At 45.0% G+C, this 25,772-nt stretch overlaps 1 protein-coding gene across 2 annotated transcripts in view; it reads right to left on the reverse strand.

Moving 5' to 3' along the window:
- plcd4a (phospholipase C, delta 4a) overlaps positions 1-14,646 on the reverse strand; it is a 59,276-nt gene extending 44,630 nt beyond the window's left edge. For both annotated transcript variants that reach the window (XM_085450008.1, XM_085450007.1), the window contains exons 1-4: positions 14,622-14,646; positions 13,957-14,115; positions 13,522-13,750; positions 6,820-6,949 (exon numbers count right to left, since the gene is read on the reverse strand). In XM_085450008.1, the coding sequence (XP_085306134.1) occupies positions 6,820-6,949; positions 13,522-13,750; positions 13,957-14,115; positions 14,622-14,646 (543 nt within the window). The remainder of the gene's footprint in view (positions 1-6,819; positions 6,950-13,521; positions 13,751-13,956; positions 14,116-14,621) is intronic.
- Positions 14,647-25,772: the final 11,126 nt, after the last annotated feature.

Genomic DNA, 25,772 nt, shown 5'->3' on the forward strand with positions numbered 1-25,772 from the left:
AATAAACCTCCTTCGCCGACCCTATGGACGACGTACAGGCTCTCTTGGAGCAGCTGCAACAGCTAAAAGCAGCAAATGAACAGTTGAGAGACCAATTACAGGAACGTTCTCCTGTGACTGGTCTAGTGCCAGATCCAGTGCCAGGTCCATCTACTGTGCCATCAAATATGAACCCAATAAATGAAGCTACAAATGTGTGTTACGTTTATGCACCTCGGGAGCGTAAATGCCCAAGGTTTACTGGTAAATTGTCAGTGGACTTGTTAACTGTTGACCAGTGGGTTGAAGAAGTACGTAGATGCCTGGAGATTCGTCCTATGTCAAGAGCAGCACAAGTGATGTTTGTGATGGACCATCTTGATGGCAGTGCTAAATCTGAGGTCTGTTTTCATTCGAGTATCAGCAGAGACACTCCTGACAAGATCTTTGATATTTTGGTCGAGCACTATAGCTGCACTCAGTCATATGTAGCTGCCCAGCTACAGTTCTTCCAGCGCACCCAGCAAGAAGGGGAATCTCTGCGAGATTACTCTCATGCCCTTAAATCTTTAATGGACACTGTAATCTGTAAGACACCAGGTGGTATTCCAAATTCTGATATATTGCTAAGGGACCAGTTTACTGAACATGTCCATGATGATATGCTGCGCAGAGAGCTGAAACAGCGGGTCCTTCAAACACCAGACATGTCCTTTCTTGCCCTACGCAGTATCGCCCTTAAGTGGGCTGATGTAGGTAGGCAGGGAGGGAAAACTAGGTCTCGAGCCTATTCTTGTGATACGAACTGTCAGGTAGTAGAGGGAGTTAATGCAAAGATGCATGCAGTCACCCTTGGGCCTAATGATGACATTCTACAGATAAAAGAGTGCCTTCGTAAACAACAGGTTCAATTGGATACGCTCATGAAGCAAATGTCTGTCCAATTTTCACAGCCGTCTCAGACTGAACTACCCCTGACCCCTCCCACAACTAGGCCTTTTCGTTTCCAGGCAGATGGAAAGCCAATTTGCCATCGGTATGGTAGGGCTGGTCATATTGCCAGATTCTGTAGGGTAAAACATCCAGCTATAAAGAATAGTGGTGGGTCTCATGCTGATGCACATGTACAAAGTCAGGTTGTGGAACAAGGCCCTGAGTCTCAGCCATCGGGAAACTAGGTCCCTCTGGTGCAGAGAGCCAGGCATCAGGAACAGGGTTTATAGGCTCAGCTGAAGTTGTTATGGAAGATCCCTCTCGACTAATTGGGAATTGTCCAGTGGTGGAAATAGAAATGGGGGGTGTTATAGTTCCCTGTCTTTTGGATACTGGGTCCATGGTCACCACTATTCGAGAGAGTTTCTTTGAGAAGCACTTCAGGTCGCAGGGGGTGGGGCACTTAAAGAAATGCCAATGGTTACGCCTCAGGGCAGCTAATGGGTTGAAAATCCCCTATATAGGCTACATGGAGCTTGATGTGACTGTTTTTGGTGGCACCCTGACAAAAATGGGCGTGTTGGTGGTGGAGGACCCTCTAGATGGGAGCGTTCAGCAGCCACAGAGTGTGCCTGGCCTCTTGGGGATGAATATCATTAGTCGTTGTTACCACCTACTCTTTGAGCAGTTTGGCCCTCGTCTGTTTGAATCTCCTGCCCTTGAAAATGCCAGTAAGACGTGGAGAGAGACACTTCACAAGTGTCAGCGCATTGAGGCTTTGAATACATCCGGGTATTTAGGTAAAGCAAAAGTCCACGGTCGAGCTGTTTGTGTCCCTGCTGGTTCGTTGAAATGGATACGTACTAGCTGCCCCTCTGCTGCTAACATTAACCTTCCATCAGTGCTCCTGGAGCCCATAGCGACAGGTAATCCCCTGCCAGGGGGCATCTTGGTTTCTCCGGCCCTCCTTTCTGTTGAACAGGGTGTTGTTGACATTCCGGTGGTTAATGTGGGAATTGAGGATGTTTGGTTACCGCCCTGTACACAACTAGGTGAATTGCATCTGGTTGACCCTCCATCATCTGGGGACTCTGTCATTACTGCAGAGTCTGATGATCCCACGTTGCAGATAACGATGCACGAAGTGACTGTACAGGCGCATCCGCACCTTGATTTTTCCGAGCTCTCATGGCCTAACTTGTCCAATGAACAGTCACAACAAGGAGTGTCACTTTTGCAGAAGTATTGTTCAGTTTTCAGCTATGGGGAGGGAGATTTAGGATGTACCACATTGGTGGAACATGAGATCCCTTTAATGGATGATGCCCCAGTGCGACAGCGGTATCGCAGGCTCCCACCCTCTCAGTATGAACAAGTGAAAGCCCATATTAAAGATTTGTTGGATCGGGGGGTAGTGCGTCTAAGCAGTAGCCCTTATTCTTCCCCAATTGTGGTGGTTTTCAAGAAAAATGGAGAGATTAGGCTGTGTGTTGATTACCGTTTGCTTAATGCCAAGACACGGAAAGATGCTTATCCATTACCCCGTATTGAGGAGTCATTAGATGCCCTGACGGGAGCACAGTGGTTCTCTACATTGGACCTTGCAAGTGGGTATAATCAAGTACCAGTGGCCGAGAAGGACAAAGCCAAGACTGCTTTCTGTACCCCTTTTGGTCTGTTCGAATTCAATCGAATGCCATTTGGGCTTTGTAATGCCCCTAGCACCTTTCAGAGGCTAATGGAGCGGATTTTTGGGGATCAAAGTTTCCAGTCCCTTTTATTGTACCTGGATGATATTGTTGTGTTTTCATCCTCCTTTGAGCAGCATCTGGAGCGTCTTGACTTGGTCTTAACGCGGCTCAAAGAACACAATCTAAAGTTGAAACTGGAGAAGTGTCACTTTTTCCAGCCAGAGGTTCAATACCTCGGGCATGTGATATCGGCTTCTGGGGTGGCGACCGACCCTTCTAAGATTAGTGCAGTGGCTGAGTGGGCACGACCGACTACTTGTACAGAGCTACAGTCATTTTTGGGATTTGCCTCATATTATCGGCGTTTTGTTGAAGGTTTTGCCAAGTATGCTGCCCCGCTCCACCGGCTGGTGGGCGAGCTGGGAGGTACCAAGAAGAAACGTAGAAGTGGTGCCAGTGGGGCAATGTGTCACCTTTGGAGTGAGGAATGTGAGAATGCATTCCAAACACTAAAAAGGCTGCTGGTTAGTGCCCCAGTATTGGCATATGCAGATTTTGCTAAACCTTTTGTCCTTGAGATAGATGCTAGTCAGGCAGGGTTAGGGGCAGTTTTATCTCAGGAGCAAGAAGGAAAGAGGCGGCCAGTTGCTTTTGCTAGCCGGGGCCTGCGACCTAGTGAAAGGAATATGTCCAATTATAGCTCTAGAAAGTTGGAATTCTTGGCACTAAAATGGGCTGTCACTCAAAAATTCCGTGAATATTTGTTGGGAAATAAGTTTGTCGTGTTCACAGATAACAATCCCCTTAGCTATTTGCAAACTGCTAAATTGGGAGCCGTAGAGCAGCGATGGGCCTCAGAACTAGCTGTGTTCAACTTTGAGATTAAATATAGGCCAGGTCCCAGCAATCGCAACGCTGATGCATTGTCACGGCAACTGCATCCACAGAGTCCATCTGGCCTGCTTCCAGGGTTGAAGGTTCCACAGGAAGTGCAAGATCAGACAGATGTAGGTCAACTGGGAAATGCTGTTGCCGCTACGTGTAGAGCCATAGGTGCATTTCCATCCCGACCTAAAGCTGATCTAATATCCCTTCAAGCTGCTGACCCGGTAATTGGCCCTTTTTCACAGTATTGGGAAAGAGGGAGGCTGCCTACCAAGCAGGAAATGGGTAATGTAAGTAAGGGAGTGAAAAAGTTGGTGCAACAGTGGCCCAGAATCAAGTTGAAGGAAGGTGTCTTGTATCGTCAAGTTCAGACACCTGGTAATGGCCAAGTTTTGTTTCAACTGTTGCTACCCCAGTGCTTGCAAACAGAGGTCCTGAGAAGTTTACATGATGATCATGGGCATCAAGGCATTGGACGCACTACCAGCCTGGTGAGAGAAAGGTGTTTTTGGCCCTTTATGGCACGTGACATTGAGAAATATTGTCAGGAGTGCGATCGTTGTGTCTTGGCAAAGGCTGTAAAACCAAAAGTTCGCACATTCAGGGGGGGTTTGGTGGCTTCTAAACCCCTGGAAGTCATTGCCATTGATTTCAGTGTTTTGGACAAGTCTAGTGATGGGCGTGAGAATGTACTTGTGGTCACTGACGTGTTTTCAAAGTTCTCTCAAGCATACCCTACAGTAGATCAACGGGCAAGTACAGTGGCACGGGTATTAACTGAAAAATGGTTTTATATCTATGGGGTCCCTAAGCGTATCCATAGTGATCAGGGAAAGAGCTTTGAGGGAGACTTGCTGAAACGTCTGTGTCACCTGTACGGCATAGACAAAAGCAGGACCACACCATATCATCCTGAGGGCAATGGACAATGCGAGAGATTTAACAGAACACTCCATGATCTGTTGCGTACGCTCCCTCCTGATAAGAAAAGAAAGTGGCTGCAATACTTGCCACAGGTATTGTATGCTTACAATACCACAGAACATCAGTCCACCGGTTTTTCACCTTATGAGCTTATGTTTGGTCAGAAGCCCCAGTTGCCCGTTGACTTCTTACTGGGGGCTTCCCAGTCGGAACCAATGTCTAGATCTGCGCAGGAGTGGGTAGAGGAGCATAAACAACGTCTAAGTTCAGTTTATGTGCATGCGAAAGAACAACTCCAACAAGCTGCAGAGAGAAGAAATAAACATTTTCAGCCCACAGTTACTTCCCTTCTCTCCCCAGGTACTCTGGTTTATCGGAAAAGTCATCCTTTAGGCCGCCATAAGATCCACGATGCCTGGGATCCTATGGTGTATGTTGTTGTGCAGAGTATGGACAAAGAAGGCAGGGTTTACAAAATACGCCCTAGAGATCGTTCAGGTCCAGACAAGAACTTAAATCGGGCCGAGTTGAGAGTAATACCCTCAGGTATTGTAGCACCTGCTCCAGACGAATATCCTCTCTCTGACCCAGGGCTGGTAGTTGAGTCACCCCGGCAGTCAACATCAGATACACCAGATGATGACAGTGAGGCTGGTGGAGTTGTACTCGCCCTTGTTCCAAACCCACCCAAAGATCAGCCACCCTCGGTATGTGTTCCCGAGCTTGTTAGTGAAACTAGTAGCATAGGCTCGAGCAACTTGAACCCTGTATCCATAGTTCCAGAACAGCCAGAGGAAAGTGGGATTGATAATAGGGAGAATGTTTTAGAGCAGGACTCGGGAAGAGTTCAGGGGCGGCCTAAAAGAAGTACAGCAGGAAAGCATTCTAACCCCTTTAATCTCCCGCGGTCAGTAAATCAGACTACTGCTGTTCTCACTAGCGATTCACAGAGCTCTCTTGTCCATAATGATTTGCCCCAAAATTTATTTAGGCCCTGGCAGTAAGTGGTCACCGGGACGGTGACCTTTTAAAACGGGGGCAAATGTAATGGGGAAGTCTTTAGGACCCAGGGGGCCCAATGGAGGGTATAAAAGAGGAAGTAGCAGCAGGTGCTCTTCATTTCCACTGACGAGCGGCTGTGAACAATGGTTGTGTGAGTAGGTGAAGAGCCTGAGAAGTTTTAATTGTCTGCTACACAAACAGTTGTTGTAAACCTCTACAGCAGAGGTTCGAGGTACAGGCTGTTTTTCTTTTAGTGTTTTTTTTTTTTTTAATTTGTTGAAATGTATTTGATGTTTATTGTATTTTATGTTTTAGTAGTGATTTTCACAAGATAAGCCAAGATAAGCCAGGTGTGCAGCAAACACAGTTGTCTGCTGGAGGTATGTTAACTTAATATATTTGACATTAAAAAAAGTATATTGATGCACTATAATCTAATTTATATTGTATTGCCTCCTGCAGGGCAGGCTGCACATGTGAATTTGTCGCTGTTTTTTTTTTTCCCTCCTTCTCCTTGTTGTTGTGTTTTTGGTTTTGGTAGGGTCACCTTTTAAAACTGTTTTTTTTATGCCGGGTTTGTTTTTATTTCTACTGGGCTGGTGCAATATTAGTCGGGCAATGTGCAATCCCTGAGTGGGACTCTTACCTTAGGGGAATTAGGATCTTTAGAGGTGCTCTGTGTGGATTTGCAGTGAATAAGTTTTTATTAAGAGTGATTTTTAGTGCCACCGATTATTGCCTGAACTAGCACTTAGTGCATGCGATAAGTGTTCTGTTGGGCTCGTATTTATTTGGGGTGGATTTGTTTCTTTTAAAGCAACGAGCATCTGGGACCGCCAAGGGAGAGCAAGCCCTCAGGTGATAGTTGCATTGCTGGCAGGTTGCACCAATAACACTATCTTGTGGTCGTTAGTGACCTTTTTACCATTTTGATGTTTTAGGCCTTTTGCAAACCCTTTGTGTTCTTTTAAAATAATAAATTTTAACATATCTGACTGATATTGACCCTCTTGTCCTGTTTATTCTGGGCTCGTTCCTGTGAGAGCTTTGGGCCTGAAAGTTTGCACAAGTAGTATAGAGGCCCTTAGCGGTTACTCGGTGGCTTTCGCTCGCTACATATATAAATAACCAAGCTTCCTGTTTTTGCCTGAGACTTGAGCTGGCGTTGCTGTGTGTGCCTAGTCTCCATATTCTGGAATATGTCAAATTAAAGATCTTTTGAGTTAGACCACTTTGAGCCGTGTCTTTCTTGTTCGTTGAAGAATACAAAGAACTGGATTTAATAATCTCCTAATCCTAGTACCAAGAAAATTACAACAGAACCCAAACAACCTTAATACTGAATATTTAAATCACAGGAATGTGTATACTTTGTTAGTATACACATTTAGTACAGGTCTCTCACTGTAAAAAGGTGGTGAGCATGATGTTCATTCATGTCCACATTCATCATCTTCAGCAGGTCTTGCACTTCCTTAAAGTTCATCCTGCCATCATTGTTCTTGTCTGCCTTTTTGAACCATTCACCAATCCATCTGAGTACAACAATCAAGGAACTTTCTAATAAAACTTTTTTTTTTGCTACAGTAATGGTACAATGGTCACTGTAAAGATAGACAGACAGATACCTTATTGATCTCACAAGGGAAATTGTTACCTAACAGCATCATGACAAAGAATAAAAATAGTAAAGTCACAATAAACACCACAATTAAAAGAGTCACAGGGGCCTGGTAAGGGCCTATACTATGACAAAGTGCAATCTATCTATCTATCTATCTATCTATCTATCTATCTATCTATCTATCTATCTATCTATCTATCTATCAAAATGGGAGATGCCTCCAAGGGTGGTGGAGAATGACCGAGCTAAGATCCTGTGGGACTTCCAGATACAGACGGACAAAATGGTGGTGGCTAACCAACCGGACATAGTGGTGGTAGACAAACAGAAGAAGACGGCCGTAGTGATCGATGTAGCGGTTCCGAATGACAGCAATATCAGGAAGAAGGAACACGAGAAGCTGGAGAAATACCAAGGGCTCAGAGAAGAGCTCGAGAGGATGTGGAGGATGAAGGTAACGGTGGTCCCAGTGGTAATCGGAGCACTCGGTGCGGTGACTCCCAAGCTAGGCGAGTGGCTCCAGCAGATCCCGGGAACAACATCGGAGATCTCTGTCCAGAAGAGCACAGTCCTGGGAACAGCTAAGATACTGCACAGGACCCTCAAGCTCCCAGGCCTCTGGTAGAGGACCCGAGCTTGAAGGATAAACCGCCCGCAGGGGCGTGCTGGGTGTTTTTTTTTTTTTTTTTATATATATATGTACAGTACCTCTATTGCTTAAGCATTAAGCATATTGCTACTATCTCTACTTTCAAGATTAGGCTTAAAACTTTCCTTTTTGCTAAAGCATATAGTTAGAGCTGGACCAGGTGACCCTGAATCCTCCCTTAGTTATGCTGCAATAGGTGTAGGCTGCCGGGGGATTCCCATGATGCACTGGCTCTTTCCTTTCCAGTCACCTTTCTCACTCACTATGTGTTAACAGACCTCTCTGCATTGAATCATATCTGTTATTAACCTCTGTCTCTCTTCCACAGCATGTCTTTTATCCTGTCTTCCTTCTCTCACCCCAACCAATCACAGCAGATGGCCGCCCCTCCCTGAGCCTGGTTCTGCCGGAGGTTTCTTCCTGTTAAAAGGGAGTTTTTCCTTCCCACTTTTGCCAAAGTGCTTGCTCATAGGGGGTCATATGATTGTTGGGTTTTTCTCTGTATCTATGAAGCGCCTTGAGGCGACTTATGTTGTGATTTGGCGCTATATAAATAAAATTGAATTGAATTGAATTGAATTAAGCCACTGCACTGAGCAGCGGTCACAAGGTGGTTGGTGTCTGTCATGGTGGTAACCCCCGAACCAAATGGTGGACACCAGAGGTGAAGGGAGCCACCAGGCTGAAGAAGGCTTGGCTAGCCTGTGGTACTGTGGAGACAGCTGATAGATACTGACAGGCCAAGCGGAACGTGGCTCAGGCAGTGGTTGAAGCAAAAACCTGGGTGTGGGAGGAGCTTGGAGAAGCCATGGAAAAGAATTTTGGACTGCCTTGAAGAGATTCTGGCAAACTGTCAGGCGACTCAGAAAAGGAAAGTGGTGCTCTACCTGCACTGTGTATAGTGCGGGTCGAGCACTGCTGACTTTGACTGAGAAAATTGTAGGAAGGAATACTTTGAGGACCTCCTTAATCCCACTGGCACATCTTCCGTGGAGGTGGCATCTGGGAACGAGGGGGGCAACTCGCTTATCTCCAGGGGTGAAGTCACTAAGGTAGCTAAACAACTCCTTGGTGGCACGGCCCATTGGGTGGATGAGTTCCTAAATGATCTGGACGTTGTATGGCTGTCTTGGTTGACATGCCTCTTTAGTGTTGTGTGGAGCTCAGGGGCGGTACATCTGGATCGGCAGACTGGTGTGGTGGAAAGGAAAGTCCTTGGATACAGGAGGAACAATGTGTTTTTTGTCCTGGTCGTGGGACACTGGATCAGCTCTTTATCCTCTTGAGGATACTTGAGGGTGCATAGGAGTTTGCCCAACCAGTTTAAATGTTGTTTGTGGATTTGGGGAAGGCATTCAACCATGTCCCTCGCAGTGTCCTGTGGGAGGTGCTTCAGGAGTATGCGTTGCCATTCAATCCTTACACAACTGTTGCAAGAGCTTGGTCCACATAGCCGGCAATAAGTCAGACTTATTTCAGGTGGTTGATGGACTCCGCCAGGGCTGCCCTTTGTCACCTATTCTGTTTGTAATTTTTAGGCCATGGTCCTCAGCTGGAAAAGGGTCCCCACTCCGGGACAGTATCTTGGGGTCTTGTTCACGAGTGACAGGAGCAGGAGATGGATTGGTGGTGCGGCTGCAGTGATGCAGATCCTGTACTGGTCCATTGTGGTAAAGAGAGCACTGAGTGTAAAGTAGAGCTGTTGCTCCTCTACATTGAAAAGGTGGTTTGGGCATTTGAAAATGATGCCTCCTGGGTGAGGTGTTCTGGGCATGTCCAACCCGGGGCAAACCCAGGACATGCTGGAGGGATTATATCTCTTTGAGGAGGTGGCCGGGGAGAGGGAGGTCTGGGCTTCTCTTTTTAGGCTGCTGCCCCCCTGACCTGGGCCCAGATAAGCAGAAGAAGATGGATGGATGGATGGATGGATGGTGATAAAAATTAAAGAAAGGTAGAAATGAAGTTAGTTAAAAACAGTAAAAGTAAGACTGATAATTTGTAAGAGAGATGTGCAAATTGCATGAAGGTATAAATACAAAAATAATTTTGGGATCTTATGTGTGACAATGTAGTAGTACAGGTAAAGCAAAGCCGGGAGCATTGAAGGTGGATTCAAGTACGTCCATGGTGTAAATATGAAGAGAAATGGAGTAGTACTCTTGAGTATATGAATAATACTATGGCAATGACAAGACTGTCAGAAAGAATCACAAGTTTGAAACAGGCCAGCTGTTCCAGCTTCCCAAAAGGCACCTGAAGGACTCCTTGTGGGACACCACATGCCAGAGAGGCTGAGGAAGATACAGAGTCACCAAAGTGGACTGAGAAAGTTCTCTCCTGAATGGGCGTGAGGTTCTGGGGGCGTTCCGTCTCTGGGCTGGGGCCCTGGCCGGGCCTCGGGGCCTTGGGTCCTGGTTTGTGTGTTGCCGGGGTTGTGGGCGGGTGGGTGCATGGGGGCCCATCCCTGGCGCAGGGTTCCGCCGGTGCGTCGAGCCACCTGGGGGGCTCTTCAACTGGTGGGGGAGATTGTCACACCTTGCAGGAGCTTTCCTCTCCTCAGGAACTCTCTGCAGGAGGGGGAGATACAGGAGAGGTGGAGGAAGATCTCAGCCTGGGTGTTTATTGTCTCATGTAGTCTGGAAGATGAGTGGATGGTGGGGTGGGTGCAGTTTTCTCTGTGGTGGGGTTGGGTGGACTGTCCCGGGCTCTGTGGGGCCGGGGGGCACTGCTGCGCTGGGCCCCGGTCTGGATGGGCCTGGGCCCCCTTTCCCTGGCGGGTCGCGGAGTATGGGAGTGCCTACTGGGGTCAGCGGGGGAGCTGGCCCCAGGGAGGGGTCACCTGCCCCTCCCTTCCTTCCCTCCCCATCTCCAGCTGCCTCCCTCTTCCCGCTCCACCACAACCACCCACACATGCAGGGCCTTGGAGTAGGGGTATGTCACCAGGGTGCAGAGGAGGCTACTCCCCCCTCTGTCCCCTTCTGGCTGCCTCTGCCTCAATTTTATCCCACAACTTAGACATTCACATTACTCACACTCTCATTACACATACATATAGGATCTTGGGGGTGGGCACGATACACGGAGTCCAAATTACCATCAGGGTGTACACCCCACCCCTGGCATCGTTGCCCACCTCTCAATTTTAAATACACGTAGACATTGAGGGCTAGCAGGAGGGACTATGCGCTTACCTGCTGCTCTCTGGCAGGTAGCTCCATGCCCTCCTGGGTTTTAAATGCACCTTAGAACACACATGCATCAACACTACAATGAGCGGGTGGAGGGAGGTTTGGAGTCTTCTCTCACCCCCGTTCTCTGCGGCCTGCTAGAGCGGGGGGGCTAGGAGGAGTTGGCCGTCCGACTGCGGTCTGGGGTGTGGGGCCTCCCTGCTGCTGCGGAGTCGGGGCGGTCTGCCTCTCCCCACCGCAGGGAAAAGGGTAACACCACCTGGGTCTGGGTGCAGTTCCCCCCTCCAGGGGCAAGGGTACCTAGACCCGGTTCGTAGAGTACGCTTGGGGAGTATGATCGTGTGTATAGCGTCTCTTTATGTCTGTCTCCACGTTGGTTGAGTGTGGAGTGAGTGCATATGAGAGCATGAGGGTGGGAATGGATGTTTGTGTCTGTGTGTGCCTGTATGTCTGTGTCTATATGTCAGGTTGGGTATCAGACGCCACCTCTCTGGGGACATCTCAGGCCCTCCAAGGTTTGGAGGCCTATCTCCACCCACCACCACTTCCCCTGCCAGTGGCGGACTCCCTCAGGTGTCGGTGCGTTGGTGGTTCTTTGTGTCTGGGGGTGGGCGTCCGGGTACACACCGGCTCACTCCTTGGCGGCCACTTATCGGGGCCTGGAGCCTGGGGCTCGCTCGGGCCACTTCGGAGGTGGGGTGCCCCCGGCCTCTTGGCCTGGGGCTCGGTCACTCAGGCACAGCTGGCTGCCGGCGGAGCTCACGGGCGCGTCACTGCAACCCCCCCTGGCTTCTGCTCTGCGGCTGCTGAGTGAGCCCTCATCTGGGACTCTCCTCAGCTCTTTCTGGGACAGTGGCGCGGCTGCACCTCTGTTGGTCTTCCTTGGTCTCTTGTGTTCTGGGGGCCTCTGGATGTCTGGAGTTTTGATCTCCTCCATACCTGCTTCATACCCTGGAGGACGGGGCTGTGGCCCCCCCACACTCCCTAGCAGATCGTTACATGGAGAAACCTTTGGAATGCAAGCATGCTGATCCACACAGGTGTGCACACAGGTGTACACACGGGTATTCACAGACGTGGACTACAGCTTTCCTGGCTGCTGCCTCAAAGCACATTGTGCGCTGTCTATCTTGCGTGCTGCACAATATCGTTTATTATTTAGTATCTACTGATATCTACTGCTAGCTAGTTTATTGTGATGGTGCCGTTTTTTTTATTATGTTGCTCTTTGTTGTTTGCTTTCTCTTCTGTTTTTTTCTCCATACAGGTGACCCAGGTGTTTGTTTGTTTTTTCTTCCCCCCCTTCTCACCGTCTCTTCTCCCCTTTGGTTTTCTTTCTCTCCCTCTCTTTCTTTCATTCTTTCTCCCTGTCCTATCCCCCAGTCATGTCTGTCCCGTTTATAGCAACTGAAAAGAAAATAAATTCATAATTATAATAAAGGTCAATCAAATGGACCAATATGGCAAGGCAATGATGATCCACTTGGTAAAATAAATCCGCTTGGCATCTTTCTTGGCCTTAAGACAACAATTCTGATGCTAAAGATCCAAACGGGACACAAAAAAAAAAGAAAAAAAAAAGAAAAGAAAATGAACATCATATTAACAGTAAAAAAAATGGTGATGGTGGTCTGGGGCTGTTTTGCTGCCTCAGGACGTGGAAAACTTTCTGTGGTAAATGAAACCATGAATTCTGCTGTCAAATAAAACATCCTAAAAGAGAATGTCCGGTCATCTGTTCATGACCTCAAGCTGAAGTGCACTTGGGTTCTACAGCAGAGTAATGATCCAGCAAGTCCACCTCTGAATGGCTTAAGAAAAACAAAATGAAGACTTTGATTGAGATGCTGTGGCATGAACTTAGAAAGGCGGTTTGTGCTCGAAAACCCTCCAAAGTGGTTGAATTACAACAATTCTACAGAGATGAGTGTGCCAAAATTCCTGCATCACGCTATAAAAGACTCATTGCCAGTTACTGCAAACACTTGATTGCAGTTGTTGCTGCTAAGGGTGGCCCCACCAGTTATTAGGTTTAGGGGCAATCACTTCACACCAGGCCATGCAGGTTTGGAGTTTTTCCCCTTTAGGGTTTCCCCCTTAATAATAAACACCTTCATTTAGAAACTGCATTTTGTTTACTCGTGTAAACCCGACTGCTCATCACTTCCATGTTACCTGCACTGGCTGCTGGCTGAGGTCAGCATACATGTAGCTGTAAGATCACACTGGGTTTTTCGCCAGTTTTGTGTTCGCCTGCTATCTGTTCAGACATTTGCAAAGAGCTGACATTTTGATAGCAGTATACTGCAGTTTCTTTCCTTGACATACTTTATTACTGTGTTTTCATGCAATAAAAATAAACCCCAAATCTCCACTCCCGAAACGTTGTAGACCCGGCACTATAGTTCTCCTCTCTGCACACAAAAGAGTAGCACATGTCTGCAGGAAGAAGAAGAAGATATGTTTATTTTTTTTCTCTTTCTATCTGACATGCAAATGTGATTATAAGATTACTGAGTTTAGTACAGTAACTCATTACATTACTGTATTACTGAAAAATGTAATGTGATGTAATGTACACCCAACACAAATTCTTTATATATAGTTAGGTTGACCGCATATGTATGTAAACTGAGTGAAGGATACTGATCGAGTTTCTCCCTCTCACCCATGTTTTCCACATTCTCAATCAGTTTCCTCATGCCCCATATCCAGGACTGTGCTTCCTCAGCTGACTCGGCCACCAGGTCCAAATTGCCCCTGCGACCGCGAAAGACCAATGTGAAGCATCTGTCAGGTGGGAACTCATCTGCAATACTGAGGAGGACCTCACTCTGGTGCCCCTCTCGAACTGCTTCCACATCATTCACAGAAACTAGGAACAAAGAAAGTGGAATTTAGGAGGTTTTAGACACAAAAATAAAGCAAAAAAAAAGAAAAATTGTGCCAGATTGTGAGCATGCTTAATGCCAAGAGCTTGTGACCCGCACACACATATACTTGTAAGCAAAACGCCCACTGTTGGATCAGGTCTATTAGGTCATTTTTCCACTGGTTCTTTAATTATAACTGTTCTCTTACATGTGGAGCGGACATTGCCAGTCTTCTTAGACTGGTACCAGATGGTCATGAAGTCATCCTCCAGCTTGAAATATCGCTGCTTCTTCCAGTTACGAGACTTAATTTTCCTCATCATCGCCCCCACCAGCATGGCCTGGAGGTTATCATCCCCCTGACTACCTGTGTAAAAGAGACAGTCATCACAAATAAAAAAATAAAGCATGGTTCGAAGAAATTTAAATGCAAACATGCCATGTTTAATTTTAATTTCAAGTTTCTGACAGGCTAATGTGAAGTTCCATCACACATCCAAAGCGTTATGACACTGTCTAGACATCTACTACTGAATAGATATGCTAAACAAAAAAGATTATTGTGCATCTTAAATGTGAATTTAAAAAAAAGAACATTTCATTTAAGTCAGGTTTAGCAAAATAAGATTTAGTTTGTTTCATCTGTGAATCAAATATTAAGCAGATATTCTACTCACATTTGTATCATTTGTGTTCTTTGATTATCTTTCTAAAATCAGAGTGACAAGAATGATGCTATAATGAACTGTTTAAAATGAATCAGATGTTCCAGTGTACACACACAGGAAAAAGGTCAGGGGGGAAAAGGAACATGTACTTATTAATCAAACAAAGTTACCCCAGCAGGCATAAACAAGACGTGAGCTGACTTACGGAGGCCATTTCCTGTGGAAGCCATTTGTTGTGTGGTCACTCTGCCATCTAAAGGGCATAACATAGCAGTCAGTGCAAGAAAAGGAGAAAAGCTCTGACTGTAAAAAATGCCTTGTTTCAAGTAACTCTTAGACGTCCTTTCTAGACGTCACATATGCCGAGATGACCTCTGGCATCAACTTTATTGACATCCAATCACCTGATGTCCAGCCACACCCTGTTACCCTTTTTCTCTCTCATTTTTCAGCTACCAGGTCAGAGATTACTTCATTTAAATCATCTTATTACTCTGGTTACATTTCTCATGGACATAATGTGCAGACTCTCAGCGTTCATCCACATTCGAATTGGATCAGCGGTTTGGGCCTCTTTTTAAAGGGACGACAATTAACTGGACAGTTGACTCAAAGGCCATTTTATGGGCAGGTGTGGTCAGCTCCTTTGTTATGTCATTGTCAATTAAGCAGATAAAAGTCCTGGAGTTGATTTGAGGTGTGGTGCTTGCATTTGTAAAATGTTGCTGTAAACTGACAACATGCAGTCAAAGGAGCTCCCCGTGCAGGTAAAACAAGCCATCCTCGAGCTGTGAAAACAGAAAAACATCTAAGAATTTGCTACGATATTAGGAGTGGTAACCAGCAGTTTGTTAAAGCAAAGAAGTGGGATATTCTTGAATGGTCAAGTCACTCGCCTGATATTAACCCAATGAACAGACAGAAAGGCCCTCAAACAAGCAGCTCTAATTAGCTCAGTCACAGATAGATTCAAATGATTTTTTTCAGCGTAATCATATATTTATATACTTGACATGACATGAATATACCGTTTCTCTTTATGATTGTATGATCTCTCAATACTTCCTTTTAACGCAACCCCATATGAATATCATGATTCCAATATGATTACGTTTTAACTCAGTTACATAGGAATACTTGTTCTCTTCATGGGTCTGTGGTTCAAACACAATATACTCTATATGGTTCCTTATATTAAATCATACATGGTAAAGTCAGACATTCCCTAAATGTTTGCTTAGTCATTCTGACCATACACTAAAAGCTTGTCCGCCTCAGACAAGATGTGGGCGTTGTGCCATTGCTACGTTCTCAGTTAACACAAACAATAGCAGCACAGAAGCACACACTGTCATGGTCCTGAGTCTGTGTGTTGTGTTTTGTGTTTCTTTGTGCTTTTGTTATTCTGATTAGGTATCCCAGTATTATTCGCCGTTTTGTTAGGTTTCTGTTCTGTGCCTGTCCTGCTCCCTCCTTCCATGTCCCCCCCTGTCTGTCCATGATGTCATTAAGCCTGCTTATGAGTCTGCGTCTGTGTCTCTGTCTGTCATAACACGTAAGTAACGCGTAAGTAACGCGTTACAGTAACTAGGTTATTATTGTGGTAACGAGCACGGTAACTAGTTATTATGCCAAAACCGGGAACGCGTTACTCGTTACTGGGATTTTGATAGGCTCGTTATTCGTTACTTCGTGTGGTGGCTATCGCGGAGCTTCCACAGATTCAGCAACATTAGCAAGTGGTGGAGGCCAGCAGGTGGATGAGAGAAAGGGAGGAAGGAGGAGGAGAGACCCGAGGCGGCCGCCGGTCCGAGTATCAGGTGAACTGAACTTCAGGTAAGAAGTTATGACCTGCAGTCTCTCTGGGTCAGATATGAACCAAGTTTAGGTGGAGTTTATTTTCGTTATGCTGGGTACTAGCTAGTATGACGGAGTTTCTATACAGCTGGGTGGTGCTATGATGTTACTGATAGTTAACTTTATTTTATTCATAAGGTTAGGTAGTAGAGTTGCCAACTGTCCTGTAAAACGACGGAATCATCTCGTATTCAGAGAAAATATTACGCGTTTCTTATTGAGGTGAAAAGGAACAGTTTGTCCCGTAATTCAGCTACAATGGAAAAGGCACAAAGCTGCAGTTATTCTGTGTCTTTGCTGCACAGCTGCCTCTTCTTCTTTCATCCTCTCCCCTCCCTCTCCCGTTTCTACTTCAATCATGAAACTGATCAATGATCAGCTGATCGTCTCTCTTGTTTGTTTATCGCTCACTTTGCGCCAGAAAGAGGAAACCAGCGGATGTCGCGCTAAACAACAGCAGCACGTTTAAGCTTGATCAGCTGTTGTTAGAATTTATTTAATATTAATTTCTAGTATCCGCTGATGTTTGCTGGAGCCACAGCTGTAAAGCTGCTGGTCATGATATGGTTTGGATATGTGGTGAGAGGGAAACATGAAGCTGAAACCAGGAGATGTCCTTACTGGATCATCAGAGCTGAACAGGTGATGGAGAAACAGGTTTACCTTTTAGGTGACATGAATGAGTTGAAGTTATGAGCTGTTTCTGAGAGACAAATAACACCAGGATCCTTTTCTAAGCAGCTGACAGCTGGTAACTGTGCAGGGGCAGGTCTAGCAAAGTGTTGCCAGGGGGCCATGTAGGGCATTAACAGGGAGAGGGGGGCACAAAGAAATACTTTTCTTTCTTATTCTCATTTAAAATGTCTCGCTTTTAATAAATAATTATCTGAATCTTACAACAAACGATTGATAGATTGATACATATATACCATCAGAACAGTGAACATCACTGTCACAACAGCGTTTGTTTGCATTCAGAATCAGAATCAGAATACTTTATTCATCCCGAGGGAAATTAGGGGTTACAGCAGGCAGCACGCTAATGGCGCATGCGCACTCACAAAGGAACCTTCTGACCAACTTTACACAAACATCACATTGGGCAGACATGTCAGAAGGTAGGCTGATAGGAAAAAAACAACGAAAATACACCACATGAGGTAAGAGGAGGAGAAAAAAAACTCCACTCAGACTGAGCTCCTAGTGGGAGAACAGTTTGATAAAAGAAAAAACACCTCAGCACAAAAGCACATGACTATCAATACACCATAGAAACACGAGACAAGCAACAGGGGCGGGTAAAGGGTAAGAGAGAGCCGGCGTAGACAGCGCATCCGGTCCTGCAGCATCTGTGCTGGTCCAGTTGACTGCTATCATCCCCGGTAGGGCACAAGCATCGAAGGCGTTGGAAAGGGAGGGGGATGAGTGAGTGCTTATCAGTGTAAGTGTGTGTGTGTGCGTGTCCATAGTTTAGCTGAGACAGTGTCCTTCGGCCTATCAGGCTAAGTAAACAGTCCTCCAGCCAATCCAGGTGTCCTTCATGGGGCGGGAAGAATAGTCATCACACAGTCGTTATCAGGGAGTTGTTTTGGTGGGCTCCAGCCTTGGGCCTGCAGCTGGGGCCGTGGTGTCCAAATGTTGAATATTGTTGATTTCTCCTTTGTGAGCAGCTCGAATTCTAGCACTCCGAGGCTGGTCTCTCGATCTCCCATTGAAGAGCTGCGAGCCTCCCCATGATGGTATCAAACTTCAGTTCCAAGGTGTTGTCAGTCTTTTGATTCTGAGACCTCACAACTGCAGTGATCCATTCCGCGATGTTTTCCAACTGTCGCTCAAGGGTCTCATTTTGAGCAGGCCTTTCTCTGATGTTTCCCCTCATACGCTCAGTGGTGTTGTTTTGAGCCTTCACAGCAGCTGTAAGCGTCTCCAAGGTGTTGACCATATTACGTTCACACACACACACACACACACAGACAAAAGACCAGAACTCTGGTATCAGAAACATTTCATTGTGGTGATTCTAACTTTATTGATTACATTTTGATTAGATCTATTTAGTGTGTGAATGTGTGGATGACTGAATGTGTAAAGCGCTATACAAATACAGGCCATTTACCACTTATTCTATCATATTCTGATTAGATTTAAGAATAATTAACTATTAGCAAAACCACACACTGTACAGATAAACTCTGGTATGTCACTCTATATAACTTTAATCATAAAAGGCTGTATGTAAAGTCCTTTTGCCCTCCCTCAGATGTATTGAGAGATAAGCCGGAGGAACCTGTCTAATCTCTTTCACCTGAATAGCTGTCTCACTAGTACCTGTGAGCATTGCTACAGTGTTCAGCGTTCCATGCTTCAACAGAATTACTTACAAAATAAATGCATAGAACAGGCCTGGACAAAAATGATGGTACCCACAACTTAATATTTTGTTGCACAACCTTTTGAGACAATCGCTGCAATCAAATGATTCCTGTAACTGTCAATGAGACTTCTGCACCTCAGCAGGTATTTTGGCCCACTCTTCATGAGCAAACTGCTCCAGTTTTTTCCAGTTTGAAGGGCGCCTTTTCCAGACGGCATGTTTCAGCTCCTTCCAAAGATGCTCAATAGGATTGAGGTCAGGGCTCATAGAAGGCCACTTTAGAATAGTCCAATGTTTTCCTCTTAGCCATTCTTGGGGGTTTTAGCTCTCTGCTTTGGGTCATTGTCCTGTTGCAAGACCCCTGACTGCGACTGGGACCAAGCTTTCTGACACTGGCCAGCACATTTCTCTCTAGAATCCCTTGATAGTCTTGAGATTTCATTGTACCCTGCACAGATTCAAGACACTGTGCCAGATCAAGCAAAGTCTGTGAACATAGACCCGATGTGCCTTGGCAAAAGGTTCCATTTTTGTCTCATCCTTCCATAGGACTTTCTCTCAGAAGCTTTGTGGCTTGTCAACATGTAGGTTGGCACATTCCAGTCTGGCTTTTTTATTGTTTGTTTTCAGTAATGGTGTCCTCCTTGGTCGTCTCCCATGTAGTCCACTTTGGCTCAAACAATTCAATTCAATTCAATTTTATTTATATAGCGCCAAATCACAACATAAGTCGCCTCAAGGCGCTTCATAGATACAGAGAAAAACCCAACAATCATATGACCCCCTATAACTACCAGAAATCTCGAAGCACAGGCCGAGGGGGCGGTGTGGCAGCAATTTTTCACACCAGCCTATTAATTAATGAAAGACCAAGACAGACTTTTAATTCATTTGAAAGCCTGATGCTTAACATTGTCCACCCCAGCTGTGAAACTCAGAAACCAGTCTTACTTGTTATCATCTATCGTCCACCTGGGCCTTACACAGAGTTTCTGTCTGATTTCTCAGACTTTATATCTAATTTAGTTCTGAGCTCAGATAAAATAATTATTGTGGGTGATTTTAACATCCATGTAGATGCTAAAAATGACAGCCTCAACATGGCATTTAATCTGTTATTAGACTCAATTGGTTTCTCTCAAACTGTAAAAGAACTCACCCACCACTTTAATCACACTCTAGATCTTGTTTTAACATATGGCATAGAAACTGAACATTTAACAGTGTTTCCTGAAAACCCTCTCCTGTCTGATCATTTCCTGATAACATTTACATTTACAATAATTGATTACACAGCGGTGGAGAGTAGACTTTATCAAAGTAGATGTCTTTCTGAAAGCACTGTAACTAAGTTTAAGAATATAATCCACCCACTGTTATCATCTTCAATGCCCTGTACCAACACAGAGCAGAGCAGCTATCTGAACGCTACCCCAACAGAGGTCGATCATCTTGTTAATAATTTCACCTCCTCACTACGTACGACTCTGGATACTGTAGCTCCAGTGAAAACTAAGGTCTCTAATCAGAAGTACCTGACTCCGTGGTATAATTCTCAAACACGTAGCCTAAAGCAGATGACTCATAATCTGGAGAGGAAATGGCGTGTCACAAATTTAGAGGATCATCATTTAGCCTGGAGAAATAGTTTGCTGCTTTATAAGAAACCCCTCCGCAAAGCCAGAACATCTTACTATTCATCACTGATTGAAGAAAATAAGAACAACCCCAGGTTTCTCTTCAGCTCTGTAGCCAGGCTGACAAACAGTCAGAGCTCTGTTGAGCCAACCATCCCTTTAACGTTAACTAGTAATGACTTCATGAACTTCTTCACAAATAACATTTTAATCATTAGAGAAAAAATTACCAATAATCATCCCACAGATGTAATATTATCTACAGCTACTCTTAGTACCATTGATGTTAAGTTAGACTCTTTTTCTCTAATTGATCTTTCTGAGTTAACTTCAATAATTACTTCCTCCAAACCATCAACGTGTCTTTTAGACCCCATTCCTACAAAACTGCTCAAAGAAGTCCTGCCATTAATTAATTCTTCGATCTTAAATATGATCAACCTATCTCTAATAATCGGCTATGTACCACAGGCCTTCAAGCTGGCTGTAGTTAAACCTTTACTCAAAAAGCATCTCTAGACACAGCAGTCTTAGCTAATTATAGGCCAATCTCCAACCTTCCTTTCATATCAAACATCCTTGAAAGAGTAGTTGTCAAACAGCTAACAGATCATCTGCAGAGGTTTATTTGAAGAGTTTCAGTCAGGTTTCAGAGCTCATCACAGCACAGAAACAGCTTTAGTGAAGGTTACAAATGATCTTCTTATGGCCTCTGACAGTGGACTCATCTCTGTGCTTGTCCTGCTAGACCTCAGTGCAGCGTTCGATACTGTCGACCATAATATCCTATTAGAGCGATTAGAACATGCTGTAGGTATTACAGGTACTGTGCTGCAGTGGTTTGTATCATATCTATCTAATAGACTCCAGTTTGTGCATGTAAATGGAGAGTCCTCTTCACACACTGAGGTTAATTATGGAGTTCCACAGGGTTCAGTGCTAGGACCAATTCTGTTTACATTATACATGCTTCCCTTAGGCAGCATCATTAGAAGACATAGCATACATTTACACTGCTATGCAGATGACACCCAGCTCTATCTGTCCATGAAGCCAGATAACACACACCAATGAGTTAAACTGCAGGAATGTCTTAAAGACATAAAGACCTGGATGGCCGCTAACTTTCTGCTTCTTAATTCAGATCAAACTGAGGTTATTGTACTCGGCCCTGAAAAGCTTAGAAATATGGTATCTAAGCAGATTCTTCCTCTGGATGGCATTACCTTGGCCTCCAGTAACACTGTGAGGAACCTTGGAGTCATTTTTGACCAGGACATGTCCTTCAATGCACATATTAAACAAATATGTAAGACTGCGTTCTTCCATTTGCGCAACATCTCTACAATTAGAAATATCCTGTCTCAGAGTGACGCTGAAAAACTAGTTCATGCATTTATTACTTCCAGGCTGGACGACTGTAATTCATTATTATCAGGATGTCCAAAAAACTCCCTGAAAAGCCTTCAGCTAATCCAAAATGCTGCAGCAAGAGTCCTGACAGGGACTAGAAAGAGAGAGCAGATTTCTCCTGTTTTGGCTTCCTGTTAAATCCAGAATTGAATTCAAAATCCTGCTCCTCACATACAAGGTCTTAAATAATCAGGCCCCATCTTATCTTAATGACCTTGTAGTACCATATCACCCTATTAGAGCACTTCGCTCTCGCTCTGCAGGCCTACTTGTTGTTCCTAGAGTATTTAAAAGTAGAATGGGAGGCAGAGCCTTCAGTTTTCAGGCCCCTCTTCTGTGGAACCAGCTTCCAGTTCGGATTCAGGAGACAGACACTATCTCTACTTTCAAGATTAGGCTTCAAACTTTCCTTTTTGCTAAAGCATATAGTTAGGGCTGGACCAGGTGACCCTGAATCCTCCCTTAGTTATGCTGCAATAGACGTAGGCTGCCGGGGGATTCCCATGATGCATTGAGTTTTTCCTTTCCAGTCACCTTTCTCACTCACTATGTGTTAACAGACCTCTCTGCATTGAATCATATCTGTTATTAACCTCTGTCTCTCTTCCACAGCATGTCTTTATCCTGTCTTCCTTCTCTCACCCCAACCGGTCGCAGCAGATGGCCCCGCCCCTCCCTGAGCCTGGTTCTGCCGGAGGTTTCTTCCTGTTAAAAGGGAGTTTTTCCTTCCCACTTTTGCCAAAGTGCTTGCTCATAGGGGGTCATATGATTGTTGGGTTTTTCTCTGTATCTATGAAGCGCCTTGAGGCGACTTATGTTGTGATTTGGCGCTATATAAATAAAATTGAATTGAATTGAATTGAATTATGAGCAAGCACAAGTTAAATGTTAATTTTACTCTTAGCTTTAAGGCCTTAAGCATTTAAACTGAATGGAAAGTATTTGATGCTTTCATTCTGTATCTATCAATCAGCTCCACAATAATATGCCTGAAGATCAAGTTATGAGCTACACTACCAGTCAAAAGTTTGGACACACCTTCTCATTTAATAATAATAATAATGGATTGTATTTATACAGCGCTTTTCGAGACCCTCAAAGCTCTTTACAATGCCACTATTCATTCACTCTCACGTTCACACACTGGTGGAGGCAGCTACAGTTGTAGCCACAGCTGCCCTGGGGCAGACTGACAGAGGCGAGGCTGCCATATCGCACCATCGGCCACTCTGGCCAACACCAGTAGGCGGTAGGGTGAAGTGTGTTGCCCAAGGACACAACGATCGAGACTGTCCTAGCCGGGGCTCGAACCGGCAACCTTCTGATTACAAGGTGAACTCCCAACTCTTGAGCCATGTTCGCTTTAATGGTTTTTCTTTATTTTTAATAGTTTACTTTGTAGATACAAAGTGAAGCCATCAAATATATGAAACAAGATATATGGAATTATATAGCAAAAAAAATTGATGAATAACTCTAAATATATTTTATATTTTACATTCCTGACAGTAGCCGCCCTCTGCTGTGTTGACAGCGCTGCAAACCCTCGGCCTTCTCTCAGTGAGCTTCATGATGTCATCACCTGATATGGTTTCACCTCACAGGTGAGCCTGTCAGGGCTCATTGGTTGAGGACTCAAAGCTTGTGAAAGATGCTAGGATTTGGCGTTGCAAACAAAAATGGTTGGCGGACCCTGGTTTTGTCTCACTTTTGGATGAACAAATTAGCCTCTATTTTGAAATGAATAAAACAGAAACTTCTGCAAGCATAAGATGGGAGGCTTTTAAGGCTTTTATTAGGGGCCAAATAATTAGCATCACTAGCTCTAAAGCAAGATTGACTTTCCAAAAGGCAAAACGGATAGAGACAAAAATAAAGGAATTAGAAAATGAATACTATCAAACAAGGTCCCCTGAAATACACCAAAATTTATTGCTGCTTCGGGCCCAATGCAATGCTGAGAACACTAATTTACTATTCAGAAGAGAATGTGCCACTGTGGATATGGGGAAATGATAATTTCCCCCCAGGACGGGGTGAAAGGGGGATTTAAAATATGGGCTGAGAGGGGGTTACAAAAAATAGGAGATCTTTACAATAATAAATAAACATTTACTGTCCTTTGATGAAATGGTTGTAAAGCATGACATAGTCCGCAGCCAGTTCTTTAGATATTTACAGCTGAGAGATTTTATTAGAGCACAGCAAAACCAGCCCTTGTCCATTCCTGGCCTATCAACACTTGAAGAAATGATGGTGAAAGATTGCCGGGGAAGGGGCTTGATTTCCAAAACCTATAATGAACTGGTGGCTGCCTCTACAGAAACGTCCGTAAAGAAGCTTGAATCCTGGAAAGAAGACTTACAGGAGAACATCTCCCTTGAAGAGAGGGAGAGGGCTTGCGCCAGGGCACAATCACAAACAGTGAACACGCGTTTAAATCTCTTGGTTAATGCGTACGTACATGACTCCAGTCAAACTTAATGCTTTCTACAGTACCATCCCGGATGTTTGTATAAAATGCAACGAGGAAAAGGGCACACTTCTCCATTGTTTGTGGCAGTGTCCTGAAATTAGGAAATTCTGGGAAGAAGTGAAACAATGGACTGAAGAAATATTAGAAATAAAAATGCATTTAGAACCAAAACTTTTTCTGCTGGGCACCTGTCCAGCTAACTGTAATATAACAAGGAAACATCGCTTATTTTTAGACATAGGGCTGCTGATGGCTAAGTGAGTGATTGCCATTACTTGGAAAGAGGTGGATAGACCAAGAAGAAGTAAATGGATTTCAGAGTTAACGTCTACTCTGCCCTTAGAAAAGATCACCTACGCAATCAGGGGTAAGCAACGATGCTTTGATAGCATCTGGGGCCCCTTCAAAAACTTCCTTGCTAATAAAAACTTGCCCCACTTGGTGGAAATTTTTGGGGAGGATTCATAGGTGGCCCTCTGCAGTCCATTTGGGAATATGTTTATTGCTTGACATTAAACAACTACTTTCTAATTTACATTGAACATATACCTGTGAGGGTGCATAATTTTTTTTCTTTTTTTTCCTCCTTGTTTGTTTTGCTTTTGTGTTGTGTTGTGTTGTTTTTTGTTGTTTTGTCGTTGCTGTTTTTTTTTTTCTCATCCTCTCCTATATGGTGTTATGTGTATAAAGGCAGTATGTGTAGCTTGTAGTCTCTGTAAGTGTAGCTACTTGAAGTGCACCTGCTGATGGTTCCAACACCATCATTAAGTTTGCAGATGACACCACGGTGATTGGCCTCATCAGTGACAACGATGAGGCCGCCTACAGGGAGGAGGTGGATCGTCTGGCTGAGTGGTGCGACACAAACAACCTGCTGCTTAACACCGAGAAGACCAAGGAGCTCATCGTGGACTACAGGAGGAATGCTGACCCACATCCACCCATCCACATTAAGGGGACGGCTGTGGAGCGTGTGAGCAGCTTCAAGTACCTGGGAGTCCACATCTCCGAGGATCTCATCTGGACGACCAACTGCTCCAAGCTGGTCAAGAAGGCTCACCAGCGCCTCTTCTTCTTGAGGACTCTGAGGAAGAACCACCTGTCCTCAGACATCCTGGTGAACTTCTATTGCTGCACCATCGAGAGCATCCTGACCAACTGTATAACAGTCTGGTACGGGAACTGCTCTGCCTCGGACCGGAAGGCGTTGCAGAGGGTTGTGAAAACTGCCCAGCGCATCGCCGGAGCACCACTTCCTGCCATAAAAGACATCTACAGGAAGCGGTGTCTGAAAAGGGCTGGGAAAATCATCAAAGACCCCAGTCACCCATCACATGGACTCTTCACCCTCCTGCCCTCTGGGAGGCGCTACAGGAGCCTCCGGACTAAGACCACCAGGTACCGGAACAGCTTCTTCCCCACAGCTGTCAGACTCCTGAACTCTGCCTCCTGACATCTGACACACATTAAACTCATGGACTGAACATACACACACCCACAATGGACAACTGTACCCTCAAACACACAATAATAACATGGACTGAACCACCACTCACAACCACTAGCACTTTATATAGCCTCTGTAGAAACTATCTACAC

This window comes from Copadichromis virginalis, linkage group LG23 (genome assembly GCF_057382275.1).
Source record: "Copadichromis virginalis isolate Kocher_CV1m ecotype Utaka linkage group LG23, C_Virginalis_male_GT1.1, whole genome shotgun sequence".
Classification (NCBI taxonomy): domain Eukaryota; kingdom Metazoa; phylum Chordata; class Actinopteri; order Cichliformes; family Cichlidae; genus Copadichromis; species Copadichromis virginalis.